This window comes from Apium graveolens, chromosome 1, assembly GCF_009905375.1.
Source record: "Apium graveolens cultivar Ventura chromosome 1, ASM990537v1, whole genome shotgun sequence".
In the NCBI taxonomy this organism is placed as follows: domain Eukaryota; kingdom Viridiplantae; phylum Streptophyta; class Magnoliopsida; order Apiales; family Apiaceae; genus Apium; species Apium graveolens.
Window position 1 is genome coordinate 182,643,386 of NC_133647.1, and position 25,455 is coordinate 182,668,840.

At 38.2% G+C, this 25,455-nt stretch overlaps 1 protein-coding gene across 1 annotated transcript; it reads left to right on the forward strand.

The window, feature by feature from the left end:
• The first annotated feature begins 20,716 nt into the window (after positions 1-20,716).
• LOC141712923 (uncharacterized) lies at positions 20,717-21,151 on the forward strand. The gene has a single exon (XM_074516055.1). It carries the CDS (start codon positions 20,717-20,719, stop codon positions 21,149-21,151), a length of 435 nt encoding a protein of 144 aa, XP_074372156.1.
• Positions 21,152-25,455: the final 4,304 nt, after the last annotated feature.

Consider the following 25,455-nt stretch of genomic DNA (forward strand, 5'->3'; position numbering starts at 1 on the left):
TATTTTCTATTTATGTTCAGGTTGTTGATCAATGCATTGTACCTCTCAAACACTTCAGTAATTCCTTCTCCTGGATTGGATTTAAAATGTTCATACTCAGAGATTAGGATCTCCAACTTGTTCTCCCTAACTTCCTCTGTACCTTCATTAATCACCTCAATAGTTTCCCAGATGTGTTTGGAATTTTTACAGTTCATCACATGTCTGTTCATCAAGGGGTCGAGGGAATCAACTAAAATTAACTGAAGGCTGGCATCCAAGGAGGCTTCTTCTTTTTCAGCAGGAGAAAAATCCTCAGGCTCTTTTGGATAGGTTCTAGCTTTGGTAATCACAACATCATCTACTATCACCTCTGGTTCAATAACCATCGGAGTTTTTGGACCCTTCTTTAACAAGTTCAGATATTTGGGATTTGCAACTTGTAAAAACAAGAGCATTTTCTTCTTCCACATGATATAATTTTCTTTTTCAAATAGTGGAATTTTAACGGTTCCAACTTTTTGTGAAGTCATTATGAATTTTTGAATAAATAAAAATTCAAGGGGTTGAAAAATCACAAAAGTCTAGGATCTTGATTTGTTCGTTAATCAGAAGGCTCTGATACCAATTGTTAGGTCCCAATGTGTTTGTAGAAGGGGGGCTTGAATACAAACAATATCGAATAATCGAATTTAGCGCGGAATAAAAAAATTGAAACAAAATTCAAGTTAAATAAAAATATTATTAAACTTGAAAGGTGTTACAACAACGGTATCGATTACAAGGGATTAATCTCAAATTAATTATCACAAATTTAGAATAAAATTGACGTGAACTTTTTCTATTTTTGCAATAAAAAGATTCAAATGCTAAACGTAATTTGAGATTAAGTTCTAGGGATTTTGATCCGCTAGATAGTTACACAAGAACAAGATAATGATTTCTAGTTGTTTGGATTTAACTTGGAAACTAGAAATTGTGATCTTGAATTTAGTAGATTAAAATGAAATATTGTGCGGCTGCTTTTCTTTCTGTGTTCTTGGTTGGTTGATGGATAAAGAATGACTTCTGATGCTTCTGTCTTTATAATTCAATCAACAGAATCACTTGAACTGGAATGACAATCGGTTGAACTAGCAAGACAATCGGCTGAACCAGTAGAACTTTCGGTATGATAATCAGTTTAAGCTAGTTAGACTTTCGGTATGACTATCTGTTGAACTAGCAAGACTATCAAACTGAACTAGCAAGACTATCTTCTTCCAGTAGAACTTTCGGTGAGACAATTGAAATGACTTGGCATGACAATCGGTATGACAATCCAGATTGTCATGCTAGTTCAATTTCAATTGTCTTGCTGAATTAAAACTGATTTTAATCCAATTAAAATTCTGAAAATTCTTAATATTAATTCAGAATTAATTAATCAATTAATTCAATTAATCAATAAATTAATCTTTGCAGATATAATTTATTTTCTTAATTAAATTATATGACTTAATTAATTAATAGAGAATTAATACTAATCTTGAGCAACAACCACTTCTGAAAATCTTCTGAAAATCACTGGGAATTATGAATCAATTCAACCACTTCAATGTTGACACTCGATGTACTGTCTGGTTCATGAGTGACTAACTTCCGTGACGTTTCTTCATGTCTTGACTTTGACACTTTAATTTTCTTCAGATTAAATCCTTGTAATTCTCTGATACCCTAACAAGATCTCTGTCACTTGATTAAATCCACAATCTTGATTTGTATCACTGAGGCTTGATCAATTTCTTGAACTTCTTCCAGTGAAGTAATTTCTCAAGTCTGTAGATGAACCTTGTTTCTGAATCCTTTGACGGATGTTACTTTGAGAGATCTCTTTGACGGTAGATCCACTATTTACTTGTTATATTCTTATTTGAGTTGAGTTAAATCCTCGAATATACAAATAGGCTATGACATATGCCTTACATGTATTGTTATGCATGATTCGTAGGTAATTTTAACCATCTTACTTGCCCTATGTAATCAAGATAGATAACTCGTGCTTAAACCGTTATATTTTCAAATTCGATAGACATATAGGGTCTCAATATAATCGGTGTCTATTCAGCTTCTATCTCTTTTGTGGATGTTTGGTAGTATGGTATTCGTACAATGAAAGTTGGCGGTTATCAGTTTCGTGTTATCTGATTAGTATCGTCACCATTGCATGCTAAGTTTAAGAACAATAAGGCTATTGAATGAAGTATTTAATGAAGTTAGAATCCCATGTTTGTCATATATATTAATTCAGTCAATCTTATTCTCGTAGTTATAATTGTTAGTTTAATTCTTAGTTATAAACAACCTCAATTTGTTATCGTCTTAATATTGAATAATAACCATACATTGTTGCTTAAGTGCATAAATTAATTAGTTAACCAAAGCCAGTCTCTGTGGGAACGAACTAGAAAGAATTTTATATTACTTGCGAACATGTATACTTGCGTGTATTATTAGCACATGATTAGCGACTAACTGTGTTAGGCTCAAAGCATGCGCTAAATAATTCACGCAAGTATACGCGTTCATAAGTAATATAGAATGATTTCTAGTTTGTTCCCACAGAGACTCTGATTAATTAAATTTAATTTACACTTATTCACCAATGTATGATTATTCTTCAATGTCAAGACAATAACAATTAAGGTTGATTAACTAATATTAACTATGAGAATTAAATACTTGAATTGACAATATTAAACACACATGAGATCCTAACTTCATTAATACTTCATTCAATAGTTATTGTTATTAACCTTAGCATGTAATGGTGATGATATTAATCGAATAACATGAAACTAATAAACGCCAACTTTTGTTGTACGAATACCATTCTACCAAGCATCCACAATTAAGATAGAAGTTGAATAGGCATCAATTATGTTGAGACCCTATATGTCTACAGAATTTGACAACATAATGATTTAAGCGCAAGTTATTTATGATGATTACACAGGGCAATTAAAATGGTTAGAGTTACCCACTAATCATGCATACAATACATAAACCTATGCTAGCATGGCAAGTTCTGAATCTCAAGATTCACTGTCGCTTCACAAGAGATTAACAGGCTATCTTACATGTTCGCGATGCACATAAGACGAATAAGCACAACATATGTTAGATATCATACAATCACCATATACCCAGGTATTAAACAATTAACTAAAGAAATCCATAGTAAATCCGCTAGAATCCCATGATCACAATTAGCCCATAATAGAACTCATCGTCACCATGGGTTCATATGAAAGTATGATAATAACACAACGATATAAACTAATAAAAATACTTAATAAATAATGAAGTACATCACAAGAGTATTAAGGTTCAAAGTATAAAGAAAACTAGCATCCACTGTTACAACGAATTTAAAAGAATCATAAGATAAACATATGCTTTCTCTTCTTCATTGTTGCGTGCTAAAACGGTCTTCTCAATCTTCTCACCTTCGCTCTCGATCTGGTTCTGGTTGTCTTTGAAAACGTCTCCCCATAAGGTTTATATAAGAGTCCAGAAGAACCAGCGCCAACAGAAGCCCAATCGTACTCGATTTAATAAAGTCCAGAATCTGAATTTCTGCACCCAGGCGGGCCGCCTGTATCTTCCACGCGGGCGCCTGCTACCAGGAGGTCACCTGCTCATTCTAGGCGGGCGATTGCAACCTTTCTGGAAAAATCCTTGGTTTGCTTCTGCTTTTGCTGATTTCTTCACCCATCTCCTCGAGACTGATCCCAAGCACTTCCTTTAGCTTATTTTGATGAAATCCTCCTATCTAAGCAAGTTATACCCTGAAATGAAAAAACACTCAAAAACGCGTCATGTACACAAAATACTCGAGTTTAAGACACCAATTCAAGCCATTATGAGACGCTCTAAGTGGTATAAAATGCCACTTATCAAACAACGTCCATTGTGACAAAGCTGTGTGTGGCAGTTGGTGTTCATTGGCCCGCACATGAGCAGTTGCAGCTTCCCAGTGCTCCTATCGACAGTTCTACACTATTGAGCATGGTTGAGTGGTATGGCAGCAAGCCCGATCCTAAGGGGCTTGGTTATTCTTATGATCATCTGCTGGGAAGACGTCCAGCTCCTCAGTCATATGCTGGTGGTAGGCAGCAGGCTAGCAAGGCGGCTTGGAGAGCTGAGTTGGGTGCAGAAGCTGGTCCATCACAGCAGCAGGAGCCGGAAGAAGCATGAGCAGATGTTGGAGCTGGTTTGAGTTTGATACAGTATAGGCGTCTAGCGAGGAGGATGGATGCTATGAATGACATCCATGGCAGGTTTGCACGTGATCTCACCCAGTGTAATAACTCAAATTTTTGAGATTTTGTAAAAACATTTAATGAATAGTTACCCTGACATACGGGGAAAACTTTTTAGCCCACACTATGTTGTGCATGAGAAAATGAGTTTCATATTTGATAACATGATTATACATACCAAATGAGTGTATGTAAACGCTATTAGTTTTCGAAGAAAACGAACTTTGAAAAATGACCGTATTTACAAACCATCGAGGATTACGGGAATCACAATATAATTATGAATTTAGAATCCTATTGATTTATATCCAAGAATGATACTTCAAAACATAAAGAATAAATACGAAAGGATTTACGCCGCGAACCGTTTACGAGAAATCATTACGAAAACGATTAAGCGACCGAACAAACGCGTAAAAAAATAAATAAATGTATCACGCTAACAAACCATGGTAGAAAAGTAACCATGGTTACTTTATCAAATAGTAAGCTAAACTTATAGGAATGATCACCTAAGGCTAAAGAATAGTAAGCTAAAGTCTAAATCAACTAGCTTAGCTTGTAACCTAGGAATGATAGTAAGATTTGTTCCAATATTTGCAAACGTAACTCTAGTTTAGGTGATATACTAGAGAGTGTACAAAAATATAACACAAGTCTTATTCAAGAAGCAACCAAGAAGCAACACAAAAGATCTTTCTCTCTCCCAAGAACTTCTTCATTCGGCCCTTGCAAGAAATAAGAAGAATTTAAATTCAAAACTTCAAGCTCTAGTCATGGAAAAATTCCCCCATTAATTCTCAAGCTTCATACATCCTAAACTAAGGTAAAAAAAAATTTTAAGCTCATTTTATCGAGGTTTGATGGGTGAAATAAATTCAAGAAAGATGATAGTGAATAGTAACTCTTCTTTGGTTTCTTGATTTTAATGGTTGATTTAGGTTCCAAAACCCTACCAAGCACTCCCAAGACTTCACCATCATCAATAACACATCTCAAGCTTTCAATAAAGGTATAAATCTATGACTCATCTTTATTTAAGGTTTAAGTTCAAGAATCTTTTGGAACATAGTTGTAAACCTAGTTTTAGTGAATGTATTGTTGTAATCTTGATGTTTAGTTAAATAGATTTAATGTTTGTTAGTTCCCAATGTGTTTGTAGAAGGGGGGTTGAATACAAACAGTACCAAATAATCGAATAAATGCGGAATAAAAAATGTGAAACAAAATTCAAGTTAAATAAAAATATTATTAAACTTGAAAGGTGTTACAACAACTGTATCGATTACAAGGAATTAATCTCAAATCAATTATCACAAATCTAGAATAAATTCGACATGAACTTTTTCTATTTTTGCAATAATTAGAATCAAATGCTAAACGCTATTTGAGATTAAGTTCTAGGGATTTTGATCCGCTAGATTGTTACATAAGAACAAGATAAATAATTCTAGTGGTTTGGATTTAACATTAACAAACTAGAATTTTGATCTTGATGTAAGCAGAGAAGAAAATAAAATGTTTCAAGGCGGCTGCTGTGTTCTTGTTCTTGACTTGTGTATTGGATTGATAAAATGAACTGCTGCTTGTCTGCTTCTTTTTAATCAACAGAATAGAATTGAACTGGCAAGACAATCCTGAGCTCAGCAAGACAATCGGTAGGACAATGGATTGAACTAGCAAGACAATCTGAATGAACTAGCAAGACAATCAGAATGAACTAGCAAGACAATCCTCCTCCTAGTGTAACTTTCGGTGAGACTATTGAAAATAGCCTAGCATGACAATCGGTATGACAATCCTGTTTGTCATGCTAGTTCATTTTCAATTGTCTTGCTGATTTAATGCAGATTTTAATCCAATTAAAATTCTGAAAATTCCTAAAATTAATTCTGAATTAATTAATCAATTAATTTAATTAATCAATAAATTAATCCTTGCAGATATAATTTATTTACTTAATTAAATTATATGACTTAATTAATTAATAGAGAATTAATACTAACCCTGAGCAGCATCCATTCTTCTGAATATCTTCTGAAAATCACTGAGAATTATGAATCAATTCCGCCACTTCAACGTTGACACTCGATGTACTGTCTGGTTCATGAGTGACTAACTTCCGTGACGTTCTTCATGTCTTGACTTTGACGCTTTGATTTTCTTCAGATTAAATCCTTGTAATTAATGATACTCTGACGAGATCTCTGTCACTTGATTAAATCCACGATCTTGATTTATATCACTGAGGCATGATCAACTTCTTAAACTTCTTCCAGTGAATTACCTCCTCAAGTCTGTAGATGAACCTTGTTTCTGAATCCTTTGACAGATATTACTTTGCGAGATCTCTCTGACGGTCGATCCACTATTTACTTATTACATTCTTATTTGAGTTGAGTTGAATCCTCGAATATACAAATAGGCCTATGACATATGACTTACAATCTCTCCCTATTTGTTTGTTAGACAATAGCACACAAATACCTAGAGGATAACTCAACTAACAAATAAGAAAAAGATATAAACATACATGCAAAGTAAATAGTAGAAAAGTTCTGGACTAGATTTAACATTTTCCAGATTCCAAGTAGATGTTCCTCTAGACTGAACATATCTTCAAGTAGTTCCATCTTCACATGTACAACCACATTTCCTGTTGAGAAGCCCATATCTCTTGCTTCTCCCCCTATGAGAATCAACTGATTAAAGAAGATCACCTTCGTTTTACCACCTCTCCCGTACAATAGGATCCGCAGATAAAAACCAATGGTACTCCCCTAACAGCTTCTTCCCTTACTAGGAAATCACCTTGTGTTTACCACCTCTCCCGTACAATAGGATCCGTAGTTAGAAACAACAATGGTGTGGTGTAGTGTACATTTTTAGGATCTTTTTCTTCCTCCCTGCTATTTCTCCCCCTTAGTTGAGGAATCCTCCAAACTATTACTTAAGCTTTTATCTCCCCCTTAAAGAAGGAATGTATGCCGTCGTCTGAAGGAGTTCTCATATATCACTTGGTTGGAAAAGAATTAACAAGAAGTTTCTCTTTCTTCCTCACTGTGAGTGTGTGATTCTGTTTTAGTGTACCTTACATGTGTTTCACTCTTCTCTCCACTCGTGTTTACACTCATTCTCAAAAGTGTATCACTCTTCTCTCATAGCTCCATAATCCAGCTGTACCTGCAAGGAAAATCACCTTAGCCATCCTTAAGGAGGTCACAGGTGGTGCAATGGAAGTTCACAAATCCCCATCCTTGTTAAACTCGTCAGATGAATCTGAGTCATAATCTACAAGTTGCTAGTTTCCCTTTTAGGGTTCCAGATTTGAATTCTGGGAAGGTAAACAATGATCCAACGAATTTAGCATAAAGATCAAAGTTCCCTTCTAATGTCTGTGAAGACATTTCCTTGTGACTCATCAGGTAATATCTGAATCATTGTCAACAAGTTGCCGATCTGCACCTATGTCAGATCCACTATCCGCAGATGCATCCAGGGGATTTAAGCCTGGGGAGGTAGACACTGACCACTGACATATGGCTTTTGGATCAGTATCCTCTCCTAACACCTGTAAAGGCAATTGGTCCATTAACGAACCTTGAACAATCGAATCTGACCTTAAAATGGTCGAAACTCTTGTTTCCGTCAACTTATCCTTTGTGTGTGTAAGCTCTCCTTGTGCATCAAGAATTGTTTATGTTTGAAGTGGTGACACTACATCGGATACCTTGGCCGACAGGCAAAATTCAATAGACTCACCCTGTTGAGAGAATGAATCTAGTAACTGTTTTTGTGCCTTTTCATCCATTACATCTTTTTGAGAAGATGTATGGGGGCTAGCAGTTGTCTCGGTTTAAATACTACTCATCTATGTAGGAGACATAGCTACTGGGTTGACTACAGAACCTTCCTTATGTGGTGCACTAGGCACTATCTCCCTCACGCTCATTCATACTACTTTTAGTGGTAAAAGAGTGTTGGTTGGTTCTGTTTTTGTGTTTGTCTTTACAGTCTGGGATAGACGTTGTGGGTTTTCAACCTCATGACTGTCAATGAAAGAAAGTCATTGGAGACTGAACCTGTAACACAGAACATATGGTAATAGAGAGAAAATGATTTACAATAGTGATTTCAAAAGATTTTACATGAAATAAGAAATCACTAATGTAGAAAGAAGTTTGATTTTGTTTTTCAATATGAATGAGTTTTTGATAAAACATTGATCACTTAGGGTAAAGTCTAAGTAATTCTCATTCATGTCAAAAGTTTACAAATATCTGCAACATAATGTTAACAACATATCATTGACCGATACTTGTCAAGTACTTTAGATACTAATTGTTATGTTGCATAATCAATATACCACTGCACATATAAAACAATATGATTGTGCTTAGTGATAAGATAATTATTAATATGACGACTCTACTTATTCATATAAAATTATAACTTCTGTTAGAGTGCCATACCATGTCCTTGACGATTGCTTGAGCAGTATACTAGTTCATACCAACCTGAAGTGAGATTGTGAAGAAGAAATTGCATAGTCCAATAGATCTGCAGCTGCAAAGTCCATGAACTGTGGTGCATTGACTTCCTCTTTTGACTTACCAACCAGGAGTACACTTGTACACATCTTACTAGAGTACAATTCTAAGTGTAATGTGCAGCAGGTGTCTGATATGTCGTAATATTCTCAAGTCTCGTCACTGGTGCTATATGTTAGATACTGCTTCCTGATAATAACCTAGCACAATATACAAAATTACAATGATAACATTCCCAGCTTGTAAACAACCATATCCCTCAGATAAACCTTTGCTGTTATCTCCAAAGGTAACCAGGGGGCCAGCTTTCTCAATCCACATTTGATAGCAGGGCTCTATCTCCGGTCATATGTCTTGATGATCCACTGTCAAGAATCCACACTACCGGTTACACCTGTTTAATGCCCTGCACTATAAATGGATTAGACCTTCTTCGGAACCCAAACTTGGTTGGGCCCGGCATACTTGTAGAACTGTCCTTTGTCAGGCAAAACAACATTTTTAATTTTAATTGTCTCAACTTTCTCAATGACTGAACATTTGACCTTGTAAACAGCCTTAACAAATTTCTGTTTAAGCTTAGGCACAAATGTCTCCTTTCTAGCCTTAGAAGGACTGGCAGTCTTAGACCTATCATGCTTCTTGTTATTCACATGCTGACGAGGAGTAGTCTTATCATTAGACACATGCTTACCATTAAAATAAGCATACATCATATTAAAAGCACAAGACATACAATTAGCAACACCACATGCTTTATGAGAGTGATTAACAGCAGGTAATTTATGCATGGTAGACATGGCATTATTGTTATCCAACTCATGTGTGTCTGAGTTAGTCTCAGTTGCTTTCACAACTTTGACTGGAACTTTCGACTCACTTGACTTGGAAACAATCTTCTCATAAGCATGATCCTCAGCACGTATTTCTTCTTGAATAACAGAAGAGGTCGCATCAAATGGTTCAACAATTGATGCTTTATAGAGGGGTTCATCAACACCCTTAAGCACATGTGGTACTTCCCTCCCTTTAGCACATACATGAGGAGGGGAGTTTATGCCTAATTCTCCAATAGCAGCATTGTAATCATAACCTATTCCAGATGTTTGATTAACAGCTTGCTTACTATAGAACTCTTTAGCCTTCGAACAAGAATTGAAGTAGGCTCTAACCTTAGTCTCAAGACCGGTGATCTTGTCTTTGAGAATAGTTTCGAGTTTTCTATAACAGTCAACTCTATTCTCTAGAAAAGATACATGTTCTTTTAATTTGTCTTGATTAATGTGCACAAGTCTTAATTCATTGACCTCTTTCTCAAGGTCTGTGATCTGTAAACTTAACAGTTCATTATCACGACGTGCACAATCTAAGTTACCTCTTAGATGATAAACCATTTCAGCATCAGAAAGTTTTACCTCTATTCTTGACGATGAAGCTTTTCCATCAATAGCCATAAGAGCAAGATTTCCTTCATCTTCATCTTCACTGTCAGTATCATCCCAGCTTCTTCCCTTTGCCAGATAAGCCCTTTCAGAGTTCTTTCTTACTTGCTTTGGCTTCCTACATTCTGTGGCAAAGTGTCCCAACTCATTGCAGTTATAGCATCTAATTGTGCTTCGATCAACCATCCCTGTTTTGTACCCACCACTGCTGGTGTTAGAGGATGAAGATCCACCTTTCTGGAATTTGTTGTAGTTGGACTTGTACTTAAGCTTGGGATTCCTCCTGAATCTGACATGGGAGAATCTCTTGACAATTTGGGCCATTGATTCATCTTCCAATTGCTCCAGCTCTTCCAAGGAATAAAAATCATCACTTGATTGATTTGTAGTAGGAGGATCATATTCTGCTACTAACTCATTTTCCTCACCCTTGGAAAACTGTACCATTCTTTCTAACTGTTGAGATTGTTGTTGTTGTTGACCTTCAGCTACAAGTGCAGTAGATGTGCTGACCATTCTATCCTTCCCGTAGACTTCCTTCTGTTGAATCTGCTCCAACTCATAGGTTTTTAACACTCCATAGAGCCTGTCCAAAGAAATCTCACTCAGATCTCTAGCTTCTCTAATGGAAGTGATTCTATGTTCAAGATGAGCTGGCAGTGTTAAAAGGAACTTTTTGTTGACCTCCCTGATTGAATAAAAGTTTCCATTGATGTTCAGGTTGTTGATCAACGCATTGTACCTCTCAAACACTTCAGTAATTCCTTCTCCTGGATTTGATTTGAAATGTTCATATTCAGAGGTTAGGATTTCCAACTTGTTCTCCCTAACTTCCTCTGTGCCTTCATTAATCACCTCAATAGTTTCCCACATGTGTTTGGAATTTTTACAGTTCATCACATGTCTGTTCATCAAGGGATCAAGGGAATCAATTAATATTAATTGAAGGCTGGCATCCAAGGAGGCTTCTTCCTTCTCAGCAGGAGTAAAATCTTCGGGCTCTTTTGGATAGGTTCTAGCTTTAGTAGTCACCACACCATCTATTATTACCTCCGGTTCAATAACCATCGGAGTTTTTATACCCTTCTTTAACAAGTTTGAATATTTGGGATTTGCAACTTGTAAAAATAATAGCATCTTCTTCTTCCACATGATATAATTCTCTTTATCAAATTGTGGAATTTTAACGGTTCCAACTTTATGTGAAGTCATTATGAATTTTTGAATAAATAAAAATTCAAGGAGTTGAAAAATCACAAAAGTCTAGGATCTTGATTTGTTCGTTAATCAGAAGGCTCTGATACCAATTGTTAGTTCCCAATGTGTTTGTAGAAGGGGGGTTGAATACAAACAGTACCAAATAATCGAATAAATGCGGAATAAAAAATGTGAAACAAAATTCAAGTTAAATAAAAATATTATTAAACTTGAAAGGTGTTACAACAACTGTATCGATTACAAGGAATTAATCTCAAATCAATTATCACAAATCTAGAATAAATTCGACATGAACTTTTTCTATTTTTGCAATAATTAGAATCAAATGCTAAACGCGATTTGAGATTAAGTTCTAGGGATTTTGATCCGCTAGATTGTTACACAAGAACAAGATAAATAATTCTAGTGGTTTGGATTTAACATTAACAAACTAGAATTTTGATCTTGATGTAAGCAGAGAAGAAAATAAAATGTTTCAAGGCGGCTGCTGTGTTCTTGTTCTTGACTTGTGTATTGGATTGATAAAATGAACTGCTGCTTGTCTGCTTCTTTTTAATCAACAGAATAGAATTGAACTGGCAAGACAATCCTGAGCTCAGCAAGACAATCGGTAGGACAATGGATTGAACTAGCAAGACAATCTGAATGAACTAGCAAGACAATCAGAATGAACTAGCAAGACAATCCTCCTCCTAGTGTAACTTTCGGTGAGACTATTGAAAATAGCCTAGCATGACAATCGGTATGACAATCCTGATTGTCATGCTAGTTCATTTTCAATTGTCTTGCTGATTTAATGCAGATTTTAATCCAATTAAAATTCTGAAAATTCCTAAAATTAATTCTGAATTAATTAATCAATTAATTTAATTAATTAATAAATTAATCCTTGCAGATATAATTTATTTACTTAATTAAATTATATGACTTAATTAATTAATAGAGAATTAATACTAACCCTGAGCAGCATCCATTCTTCTGAATATCTTCTGAAAATCACTGAGAATTATGAATCAATTCCACCACTTCAACGTTGACACTCGATGTACTGTCTGGTTCATGAGTGACTAACTTCCGTGACGTTCTTCATGTCTTGACTTTGACGCTTTGATTTTCTTCAGATTAAATCCTTGTAATTAATGATACTCTGACGAGATCTCTGTCACTTGATTAAATCCACGATCTTGATTTATATCACTGAGGCATGATCAACTTCTTAAACTTCTTCTAGTGAATTACCTCCTCAAGTCTGTAGATGAACCTTGTTTCTGAATCCTTTGACAGATATTACTTTGCGAGATCTCTCTGACGGTCGATCCACTATTTACTTATTACATTCTTATTTGAGTTGAGTTGAATCCTTGAATATACAAATAGGCCTATGACATATGACTTACAATGTTGATGATTGTTTCCTCAAGAACATGATGTTATTGAGAGGAGTTAGTGTGGTGGTGATGATTTTATGATTGTTGGTGGTAGTATAGAGATTTAAGGCATAAACGAAACTCGGATCGTAACCGTAATCTCGCTAAAACGAACAAAACATAATATTGAGTTTCTGCATAAAGTCCCGAATATATAAACTGTAGTTTCTTGAAAACTAATACTTGATTATGATATACATTGTTATAAGGATCGTTTAGGCGCTTGAATCGCTTGATTCCAATTTACGAACAAAAGTTATGACCGTTTTACTAAAAGTGATTTACGCGACAAAAACTGCTACGAATTACGAACTTTGGAAATATAAATGATCGACTTAAAAATGTTCATAAATCAAGAAATTTTTACAGAGTATTAAATAGAGTTCCTTAACTTCTATGAAAATTTTAAGTGAAAATAATGATTTTTCAATTTTATAAAAATATCGAAGCCAAGACCGCGCGATTAGAAAGCCGTAGAACTCATAGGTGGAGCCGACGATGAAAATGTAAACGGACATAAGGTACTTCGAAAAAGGAAGCGACCGTAACATGAATAAGTACTTAAAGAAATAATAAGGGTAATATAAGTCGAGAAGGTGCATAATAAGTAACATATGAGTGCGAGTCGCTGTAAATTAGAACGGGACCTAACGAAGCGATTTGTGTTTATGGTTATAGATTTTCGAGCGGACCCTAGAGCATCCTCCACCTCGAGATACCCAGGCAAGTCTACGAACCCAACTCCATATACTGTTATGTTTTGAAAATATTATTTTATTATCACTTGCATAAATGCCATGCTTGCCATGATGCTAAGTAATTGAGTTTTCGTATAATATAGCAATGTTGTACAATGCGTATATGTCGTAAAATGTTTAATGCCGCCACGAGCGCGACGTATAATTATAAGACCGAGAGTCGGTCGGGATTTTAAAATAAAAACCCGAGAATCATTCCAGTGATATTTTAGGACGATTAAAGTCCATAGTAGTTACGTTTCAAGGGACTCGACGCCCACTTACGAAATATTAAATACCTCGAACTTTTATTAAAACGATTTCCAAAGATCGCATTCCCTCAACTATATTTTATTGTTCGAATAATGAGTATTATTTAACTATCCATTTATTATAGGAGAAGTATTCTCCAACGATTATTTATTTCAAACCCGATTAAATATTAAAGATTTCTTTAAATTACTTAAACATAAATTAGTTGAAGAATATTATTTCAAATATTCTTTTAAAGTATAATCATTCGAGGTTTAATTATTTAAAAATTAATATTTAATTACTAATTATTTATCTAATGATTTATTATTATTTAAAAATCATAAAGCCTAATTTAAAATACTTTCTGATTTTCGAAAAATCATTCGAATAATTTCAGATCGTCGGAGAATATTATCTCGACTTATTTTAAATATTTTGAATATAGTTTCAAAAGAAACTCCCCCTTATTTAATTAATCTGTTGACAACGGTCAACTCACACCTTTAGTACTTCCTCGGAAAATTTTCGGAAGTACATATATATACCTACAAATCAAAGTGTACCTATCAACAAGCAATATGCTTGGGGAACAATATAAGTTCCAGATATATGATGGGATTCTTACAAGGACAAAGAGGGGTAGACTCTAGTACTTCGTGGACTGGGGAGACTACCAATTTACTACCACATAAGAAGGTATCCTATATACTAATGAACATGTGGAGTATGCATACCTGAGAGGGATGGACGCAAAACCGTGTCTTGAGAGGGATAGAAACGAAGTGTGTACTTGAGAGGGATGGACACGGAAAAGGCCCGAATGCGTTCAGGGTGATAACCAATAATAAAAAGGGAATCGTCCTTCTACTAGTGGAAAAGGTTACTATTTCCGTAGTATGACTGATCATCGTATGCGGTGGCTCCAGTGAATTTTCTATTCTTTCAATTGGAATTGTGATGCAATGCCATAACCCAAGCCTAGGTGCGGGGTTTAATATTAAGGTATTCGCAGGATAATAAATCCACTAAAGAATTGTTTTCAAAGAAGGTGTGTATCACCAAGGAAAACTATTTTTGAATAAAACGTATTTATCATATATGACGTTTTACTTGAGTTTATCATACAGTCATTTCATACTGTACATTATTATGTTGGGCATTATAGCTCACACTTGTTTTCTTAAATTAGCACAACACAACAGTGAATCAAGATGCCTATCATGAAAATCACAGCCAGGAAATGGGTAGGAAATGGCCAGCTGTTCCGTAGGATGTTTGGTGCTATACCACAGGTAGACCGAATAAGCTGGATTGGTTTTCAGTTGTTTTTAGTCGGGCTTATTTACAAGTATGACTTATGTAAGATAATGAATAAGAAGCATATATGTGAGTCGCATATAGTTTACATATTCATGATAGTTTAGTGCATATAGTTGCATATTTGCTATTTAGTAGTTTTTTTATTGTTTTGTGTGAGTCGCATATAGTTTGCATATCCATGATAGTTTAGTGCATATAGTTGCATATTTTCCATTTAGTAGTTTTTTTTATTTTTGGTAGTTTTTATGATAGTTGTTCATGTAGTTTCATGCATTTGCATTATAACATGATCTCTTAGATATTTTTTCCGATTGATTTGTGATGTTGATGCTAGTGTAGTGATGTCGTATTTAGTGATGTTAAGTCTTGTCGAATTGATTTGTATGCTAGAGACAATTGTATTTCACTAAGTCTTATAGGTTGCTTCAGTGCTACATCATGGTCATGGTTTATTTGTTTGTCGAGGTTTAATCGCTTGTTTATATTTAGAATTTAGGATATTCTCTTAATAATAAATTAACATGGATATTTAAAAATTGGAGAAAATTTGATTAATTGGTTTAGATTATTCTATTGGGGATCGTTGCATTCATTTAGTTGCATTCATGCATTTTTATTTCTTGTTCTTCGAGTCTCTTTATGCTTGAGGACAAGCATTGATTCAAGTTTAGCGGTATGTTGAGTGGCATTTATGACACTTTATTACGCTCCGTAAAGTTTTGAATTGGTGTATTTGTACTCAAGTTATTGGTGTTTTAATGTGTTTTCTAGTGTTTTTGCATTTTCAGGATTCTCCAGGTAATCAGGTGAATTAGCATTATTTTGGTGCTAATTTGGTGTTAGGAAGGTGTTGGAATAAAAGCTCGTGGAAGACGACCTCAAATCAGCAAGAAAAAAAGAAGAAGTCAGAATTTTAATCAGGAGGTCAGCGCGCCCGCGCTGTGATAGCGCGCGACCGCGCCCAAAGTCCAGAAGCCCAGCGCGCCCCTGTTGTTGAAGTGCGCAACCGCGCCAGGTCGAAAAAAGCAATTCTGTTTCTATTCTGATTTTGATCCTGAAGACTTCTACTTTGTATGGGGCTGCTATATATACATAATTAAAGCTTGTTTTTAAAAGAGAGACGTAACGGAGCTGAAGGAGAAGGCGGCAAGAGACCTATAGCACAATTCAACAAAGGCAAAGACGATCTAGTTTATACTTGTGAATCTTTGTTTTAAGTTGTAATCTTGGATGCTCATTCCTTTTTTTGTTGAACCTAATACTCTAGATTCCGTACTTTGTTTATTAATCATTTATAAAGACTACATTTATTATACCATGTTTTCATTGGAACCCACGTTGATGATGAGTCTGATTTATTTATCGTGGGGTTCTAGCGGATTTATTTATGGATTTCTTTAGTTGATTTGTTTCGATGCCTTAGTGTGTGGTGATTGTATGATAACCTAGTATTGGTTGTGCTTATTTGTCTTATGAGTGCCGCGAACTTACAAGATAGCGTGTTAATTTGTAATGAAGCGAAAGTGAATTTAAGGGTTTAGAACTTATCATGCTAGCATAGGAACATGTATTTGTTATGCATGATTTATAGGTAATTTTAACCATCTTACTTGCCCTCTGTAATCACGATAGATAACTTGTGCATTAAACCGTTATGTTGTAAAATTCTATAGACATATAGGGTCTCAATATAATTGGTGTCTATTCAGTTTCTATCTCTTTTGTGGATGTCTGATAGTATGGTATTTGTGCAATGAAATTTGGCATTTATCAGTTTTGTGTTATCTGATTAGTGTCATCACCATTACATGCTAAGGTTAAGAACGAAAAGACTATTGAATGAAGTATTTAATGAAGTTAGAATCCCATGTTTGTCATATATATTAATTCAACCATTCTTATTCTCGTAGTTGCAATTGTTAGCTTAAGTTTAGTTAAAACTAATCTTAATTTGTTAATCGTCTTAGCATTGGATAATAACCATACCATTGTTGTATAGATACATCGACTAAAATTACAAACCGAATTCTCTATGGGATCGAACTAGAAGATATTCTATATTACTTGCGAATGCGTATACTTGCGTGTATTTTAGCGCGTGTTTAGCGACTAATAGCAAGCCTGGGTTTGTTCGCCCTGCTAAAATAAAGGTCCCAAACCATAAGAAGAACCCCGACAAGTACTGCGATTATCACAGAGAAAAGGGGCATAACACTGACGAATGCTACCATCTCAAAAAGATAATCGAGCGAATGATCAAAGAAGGCGAACTTAATTAGTTCGTCTGAGATCTGAGAGACAGACTGGGGCCAAAGGATAATCAAGAAGAACTAGAAGCTGAAGAGCCTGAGCAAAGAGACAGGATTAGGGGTAAAGTGAAGATAATATCTGGGGGTAGTGTGCTGGACAGGGATAGTAAGACAACAAAGAAGAAATATGTGAGGCAAGTATACAACCTTTTTCAGTTCGGCTAGGCAAAATCCCACATGCCCATGACTTTCAGTATATAAGATTATGAGGACGTCATTCGCCCACATGAGGACCCTCTTATCATCAACTCTCTCATTGGGAATAATAAAATTTGGAAGGTGCTGGTGGACACCGGGAGCTCGGCCAACATACTGTTCCACAAGACTTATTCGTAATATGAATCCGGCGGAAGAACAGTTAGAAACCTGTAATGAAGCACCTCTCAACGCCTTCGGAGGGTACCCAATACAGTTTAAAGGTACGATAACACTTCCCGTACTTTTGGTAAATTCCCATATACTGTTGAAAAGCTTGTAAAGTTCTATGTGGTTCAGATCGAGAGCCTTTATAGTGCTATCCTGGGAAGACCATTCATGTCAACCCTCAAAGTAGTAGAATCTATACCTCATCTCAAGTTTAAATTCCCAACTGAGAAAGGGGTAGGAGAGATGAGGGGCGATCAGAAAACCGCACGAATTATAATGTTAGAGGAATTGGAGAAAGATCAGGCCTATGAGAAGCCAGATGAAACTAGGAAAAGAAAAAGTGCTGAAGCAGAGCCCAGTGGGAACAAAGAGACGCTGAACATTGAGCTGGAAAAGTTCGGGGCAGGTCTTTTAAGTCCGATCACCGAACCAGTGGCCGAGACCGAAGAAGTAGAACTTTACGTTGGCCATTCGAGAAAAATGGTTCGGGAAAAATGGTTCGGATCGGGAGGAATATAGAGAAAGATCTGAAGGAAAAGGTAGTTGTGGTGATTCGGAAGTACCATGATATTTTCACTTGGGGGCCGGAAGATATGCCTGGTTTGGATCCCAAGATGGCTAAATATTGTCTGAATGTACAGCCTGAGGCCAAACCGGTAAAACAGAGGAAGAGGACGTTTGTAGCCTAACGACAGAAGGTAATCGAGTATTAAGTGAAGAAATTGTTGGAAGCTAAGTTCATAGAAGAGATTGAATACCCCGACTGGTTAGCAAACGTGGTGGTTGTTAAGAAATTCAATAGAAAATGGAGGATGTGCGTGGACTACACGGATCTTAATAAGGCTTGTCCGAAGGATCACTACCCCCTACCTAATATTGACCAACTGATAGATGTCGCGGCTGGATACCAGGTACTTAGTTTTCTTGACACTTTTTCAGGTTATCATCAAATTGCTATGAATGATAAGGATGTGCCCAAGACAGCATTCATAACTCTGAAGGGAACTTATGCTTATATTAAAATGCCCTTTGGACTTAAGAATACTGGAGCCACATTCCAGCGGATGATGAACAAAGTGTTCTAGGAGCAGATCGGCCAAAATATGGAGGCTTATGTGGACGACATGATTGTAAAGTTCATGTTCCAAGATCACGCCGAAGATTTGAAGAAATTATTCGAAACTCTCCAAGGGAATAATATGAGAATCAAACCGAACAAATGCACCTTCCGAGTGTCCACTGGGAAGTTCCTAGGCTACATGGTCAGTGCCCATGGGATAGAGGCGAACCCTGAGAAAATTGAAGCAGTTATCAACATGGAAGCCCCTAAATGCATCGGAGATATCCAAAAGCTAAACAGGCGACTGGCAGCCCTCCGACGATTCATTTCTAGATCAGCCGAGAAGGCACTCCCTTTCTTTGCCATGCTTAAAGGGTCAAAGAATTTTGAGTGGGGCCCGGGTGTCAAAAGGCGTTCGAAGAAGTAAAAGAATACCTCACCAAGGCACCACTCTTAATGAGGCCTGATCCGAAAGAAACACTTCAGCTTTACCTTGTCGTGTCCGACAGAACATTGAGGGCAATACTCATGAAAAATTATGAAGGCAACCAACATCATGTTTTCTATGTATCTCATATTATTAAGGATGCAGAAACGAGATACCCCAACGCTGAAAAGTTCGCATATGGGCTGGTTATGGCCTCCTGAAAATCGCAACACTACTTCCAGAGCGGAACGGTTCAAGTTATCACTGACAAGCCTCTAAAAAATAAATTTGACAAGGCCTGAGGCTTCAAGAAGGGTCGTGGCCTGGTCCTCGAATTGGGGGAATTCGACCTCAAATTGCGGGAATTCAACCTTGAATGTGTACCCAGAACGGTAATTAAAGCCCAAGACTTAGTTGATTTCATGGTCGAGTGCACGTTTTTTGGGCCGCAGGATCTTACGCCCGAAGAATAGCTCATTCAGACCCCAGGAAAATGGAAGCTGTTTGTGGATGGTTCGGTCGCCAGAAAGAAGTATGGGGCTGTCCTAATACTTTCCAGCCCCAAAGGGTTCGAGATATGTCAGGCTATAAGGTTCAATTTTCTCCTCACCAATAACGAAGCTGAGTACGAAGCACTCCTAGCAGGAATGGAGTTGACGCGAAACCTCGAGGCAAAGCACTTATGGACGTTCAGTGACTCTATGTTGGTTGTCCATCACTTCTCATGAGAGTATGAACAGAGGGACCCTCAGACAAAGGATTATGCCACTAAGGTAAGAAACGTTTCTTTATCATTTGAAACTTTTGAGCTAAGTTAAATAGGCAGGGAGAACAACAGCCGGGCGGATGCCCTCTTCGGGATAGCTTCGGCTGAGACACAGAGCATAACCGGTTTTATCTATCTCACTGAAGCCTAGACGCCTTCGATCGAGAAAAAAGAGTGTTTGGAAATTTACCAAGAAAATGATAGGATGGCTCCGATAAGGAACTTTCTGGAAAAAGGACTCCTGCCTTTAGACGGAAGGAAAGCCCTAAAAATAAAATACATGGCTTCAAGCTACACAATTATCAATGGAAGAATGTACCGCCGATCGGTCAGCCAGTCCCTCTTGAGTTGCTTGAATATCGAATGGCAACACCAAGCTCTCGAAGCAATGCACGAAGGAATTTGTGGAGAACATCTGGTCGGTCGGTCTCTCGCCTTTAAAATCATTCGGCAAGGATTCTTCTAGCCGACTTTGCGAGCAGATGCAAGTGAGTATGCGAAGAAATGCAGAAAATGTTAGCTGTTCGCCGCGGTTCCGATGCAACCTCCCGAAGAAATGACTTATGTCCTCGGCCCCATTCTATTCTCCATGTGGGCCGTAGACATAGTTAGAATTCTCCTTACTAGCACCAAACAGGCAAATTACTGCATAATTGCTATTGACTACATGACCAAGTGGGTCGAAGCCCGAACGTTGTCCGCCATAACCGAGGAAGTAGCCAAGAAATTATTTCTGGAGCGGATCATTCTTAGGTTTGGGATTCAGAAAATCTGTGTTTCCGACAATGGAGCCCAATTTGTTAGGAATAAATTTCGAAGGTTTTTGTATCACTTTGGGGTTCAACAGAAGTTCAGTTCAGTCACTCATTCGCAAGGGAACGGGGCAATCAAAGCAGTGAGCAAAATAATCTTTCAAGGAATAAAGAAGAGGCTGGGCGAAGCCAAGAGAAGATGGGTTGAAGAATTGCCCTGGGTCCTATGGGCTTACTGAACGACGCCAAGATCTTCCACCGGGGAACCCCTTTTAGGTTGGCTTATGGAAAGAAAGCCCTGGTTCCAGTCGAAGTGGGCCTAGAGTCATATAGAACTGAGTCTACAATGTGGAAAACAATGACTTTGGATTAAGGACGAACATAGACCTGTTGGAAGAAGAAAGAGAGGCTGCCCACCAAAGGAACATGAAATATTTACTGCAGGCAGCCCATCACTATGACTGTGGAATTAAAAAGAGGTCGTTCGGAATCAGGGACCTAGTCCTAAAAGAATTAGCTGCATCTATGCCAACAAGACAAGGAAAACTTCAACCGAACCGGGAAGGGCCTTATAAAGTAATAGAGGTCGTTCATCCGGGAACTTACAAGCTAGAGACACTGGATGGCGAAGCAATCAAAATCACTTGGCATGCCAGGCGACTCCGAAAATTTTATCAGTAAGGAGATTTCTTTTATTACTAATTTGTACTTCTCTCTGAGTTTTATGGGAAAAGTGTAATGATTTGGTGATCAATAAAAATGCACCTCTTTTTCACAAATTTATTACTTTAAAAATCACTACAAACTGAGTGGCCGAAGGAGTATTATCTAGGGGAGATCCCGAAGAAGATAACCTTTCGGCCGACACGTTTGATTTGCTTCAGATAAAGGGCGAATGAATAATATCAAGGGGCAATCCCGCATAGGTTAATATCCTTCACCCTATTACTATTATTTAGTTAAAAATAAACACGCGGCAAGGACAAATGGAGAATATCTAGGGGCAATCCTGAGAAAAGACTATCCCCTTCGTCCTTCCCTTATAACTCCCCAGTATCACTATTAAACGAAAAGCGATATTACCGAAGGCCGAAGAAGGTCTTGTCTAGAGGCGATCCCGAAGAAGACAGGACCCTTCGTCCTCCAATCATGCATAAAATTTTGCAAGTAAAACTAGAAAGCGAAGAAGGTCACGTCTAGGGGCGATCCCGAAGATGACTAGCCCTTCCCCTTCTAGGTTTAATATTTCTTCAAAACTTACTTAAGTTTTTAGTACTGATTTTGATCGATGGAACGAAGGAACGCTGGTCTAGGGGAACCCCAAAGACGACCATCCCCCTTATTTCTTTGTCCAAAAGAACCCTTCTTAGTGTTAACAGCCCGAGGTTCTCTTCGGACTTAAACCTTGCCCTCTAACACTTGGGGCCGGAGGACAGGAACATGAGAAACAAAAATTGTGAAAACTGCAAAGGCCAAAGTTAGGCCGAAGATGCAGAAGAGCTACATAAATATAGAAAAATTAAAAATTGCTAAGACAAAAATAAAGCCGAAGATGCAATAAATACAAACAATGCTGACAAAAGGATGAAAGATGCATTATAATTTAAAAGAAATTTTTCCCGAAGGCGAGTCAAAGTATAAAGCCCGAAGGCAGAAGTATCAATTATAGAAAATAAATTTATAAGTCAAAAACTTAAGACTGAAGATCCTCATTTGAGAGATCTTTGTCTTCAACGGAGGAGACGGGAGGGGCTTCAACCACTGGCTGACCGATGGGATCCTCCAGGCTATCGTCCAACAACTGCTTATAATCCCATCCAAGGCCATGAGCCTTCTCCAGGACTTGATCAACGCCGAATTGGAAGCAGCGTTCCTATGTCCTGTCTAGCTGCTTATTTTTCTTCCAAAGTTCCTTTCAGGGCTTCTTCAGCTGAATATTCTGATGGCCGATCCTCCTATTCGCTTTGGACAGGTCCCCCTCCAGCCGCTGCCTGTCGTTCTGCAGCACTATGGCATGGCCGACCAGCACGCTATTCTCGTTCTGTACCCTCTCTAGCTCTTCCTCAGCCTTCGTGGCCCTCCTCTCCAACTCCTTGACCTCGGCCATCCTGGCCTCCATATCTCGGACCTTGTCCTCCATGGCAGCCCAGGGAGCAGCTTGCAAAAAATACACAAGGCAAAAATGTTAAACGAAGGAAGAAGAGAAATATACAGAAAGACTAAGATAAATAAATGTAAATTTAACTACGTACCAAAGACATGAAGGACAAAAGCTCAGTGCAAGCTTCAGTTGGAAAGGCCGCCGTGAAGGCTGGCAGATCGACAGGGAGTTGAAGACCGTGGCACAGGTCAGAGGCCACCTCCTTCGTTGACTGCCTAGCCGGATAGACAGTGTGATTGGATGTCAGAATGCCCCACCCAGGGAGGTATATCTGAACGACCCCGTCTCGGCTTCGGGTCCGCTTGGAAGGAGTCCCCTCTCCCATGAACTCCGGCTCATCCCCCTCGCCGTCTTCCGAGGACAGAGGAATTTGACCAAGCGATGTCGCCCTTTCATCTTCGGGCCTCTCCCCCGTCTCCTCGAAAGGATTGAGAACCACCTTCTTTCCGACCGCCTTGGCCCTAGCAGCCTCCTCTGTCCCTCTCTTCTCGGCCACCCTGGCCTTCTTTATCTTGATAAGGGCTTCCATGGAAGACACTGAAAAGCAAGAAAGAAGGGTCAATCTAAGCAAGTACGGCAGAATGCTGAATAATGAAGAAAGAAAGAAGAAAACAAAGAACGAACAAAATAATTATGCAATTATAAAACTATGATAAAGATACAAATACAAAATAAATAGATGAAGGAAGAGTTTGTTACCCCCACCCCATAAGCTCAGAAGCCAGTCCTTGTCCCGGAACTCCTCGGGACCGAGGTTGCTCACCTTCACGTCCACTAGGGCCGCATATTTGTCCTCCTCGTCCGTCAAGTTCGGCATAATAAGCGCCGAAGCATTGACATCACGCCACACCACATCTCAACTAGCTTAGGCCCACTGATGAAGTACTAGTAAGTGTGGGTGGTTTTGTTGCTGAAATTGGTAGCCGTCCAGTCTGCTCTGCCCACCCGACGAGCAATATTGTAGAAGCCCGGGCTCTTTGGGTTCTTCTAGAAATTATAATGATACCAGAATAGCCGAGTGCATGGGCGAATCGCGGCCTGGAGACACCTATTATGGAAGTAGTTGATATCCATGAATCCGTTCGAATCCATCTGTCCCAATGCAATCCCCATCTGGCTGAAGAGATGTTTCAAAATCTTCAGCAGCGACACTTTGAAACCGCACTTGAATGACGCCTCGGAAATCCCGACGGCGTAGTCGACATATCCCATCGGCACGCCCGGGGTGTCGTAAATTTGCTCGTCCTCTTTGGCAACATACGGCCATAAGAAGCCCCGATGAATGGAGTAGTCAGAATACATCTGACCCACTCGCTCCTTCGATAGTTCCGATCGATTATTCGCTTCCGGATATGATGTCACGGAACCGTAGAGAGCTCGTCCCGTCCTCTCTGGACGAATAGACGATGTCTCAACCAAAGTATTCACCCTCGGAACGGAGGTCTCGGCAGGAGGGTTCGCTCGGTCCATGTCCCTGTATTTGAAAACATAGAGACAGATTAGTCCATGTACTAGGATTAAACTAAAAAAGAAAAAATAAAAGGACAAGGGATCTACATGTCCTAGAACTGAGCGAACATGAAAAAGCCTGGAGTCAGCTGCCAAAGGGTGTTACAACAGACTAGAAACCCTTCGCCTGCCATCTTTAAACTCCAGACAAGAAAAAACTAAACACCCTGGGTTGGCTCCAAAGATTATTCTATGATCAAGAACCCCCAAAGAGAGTTCTTGACCAAGAACAACTCACATGCCCTCTTTAAACCCAGTGGGTGCCTAAACAAACAAAAACCTATAAAATTCCTACCAACTACCCAGAAAGCATCCCATACTTAAAAAAACCCAAAAACACAACACAAAGCCCTGAAAATGACCTTTGAACTCACATGCAAAAATCACTAACTTGCATAAAAATATAAAATGCATGAAAAGGAAAAAGGGACTTACTGATTTGAAGGTGCTGTTGGATTGAGATGGGATGATCGGGAATTGTTGAGATTAAGCCATGAAACGACATGACAGACAGCTGTCACATTAATGTATCCACTAACTTGCCACGCGTACGAACAAAAATCGAGGTGAGACCGAAGTGGAAGTCCTAGGGTTTCTTCACCCCAATATGGCCCGCCCGAAGGCCCAACCGAAGGATAGGGACATGTTGGTTAGGGGCCCAATACGGCCCACCGAGTGAAGGCCCATTAGACGACCATACAACTGGGCCGAAGGCCTAACATGCCCATCAACCGAAGGCCCACAGAGAGCCACAGGCCGAGGCCCGCCTTTCCTCCAATCGTTGGGATCAGGAAATTGTAACGCCCACTTCTCCTCATTTCCATTAATGAGGTGTGACGAATGAAAATTCATGGAAAGTCCGGGAATAAAACC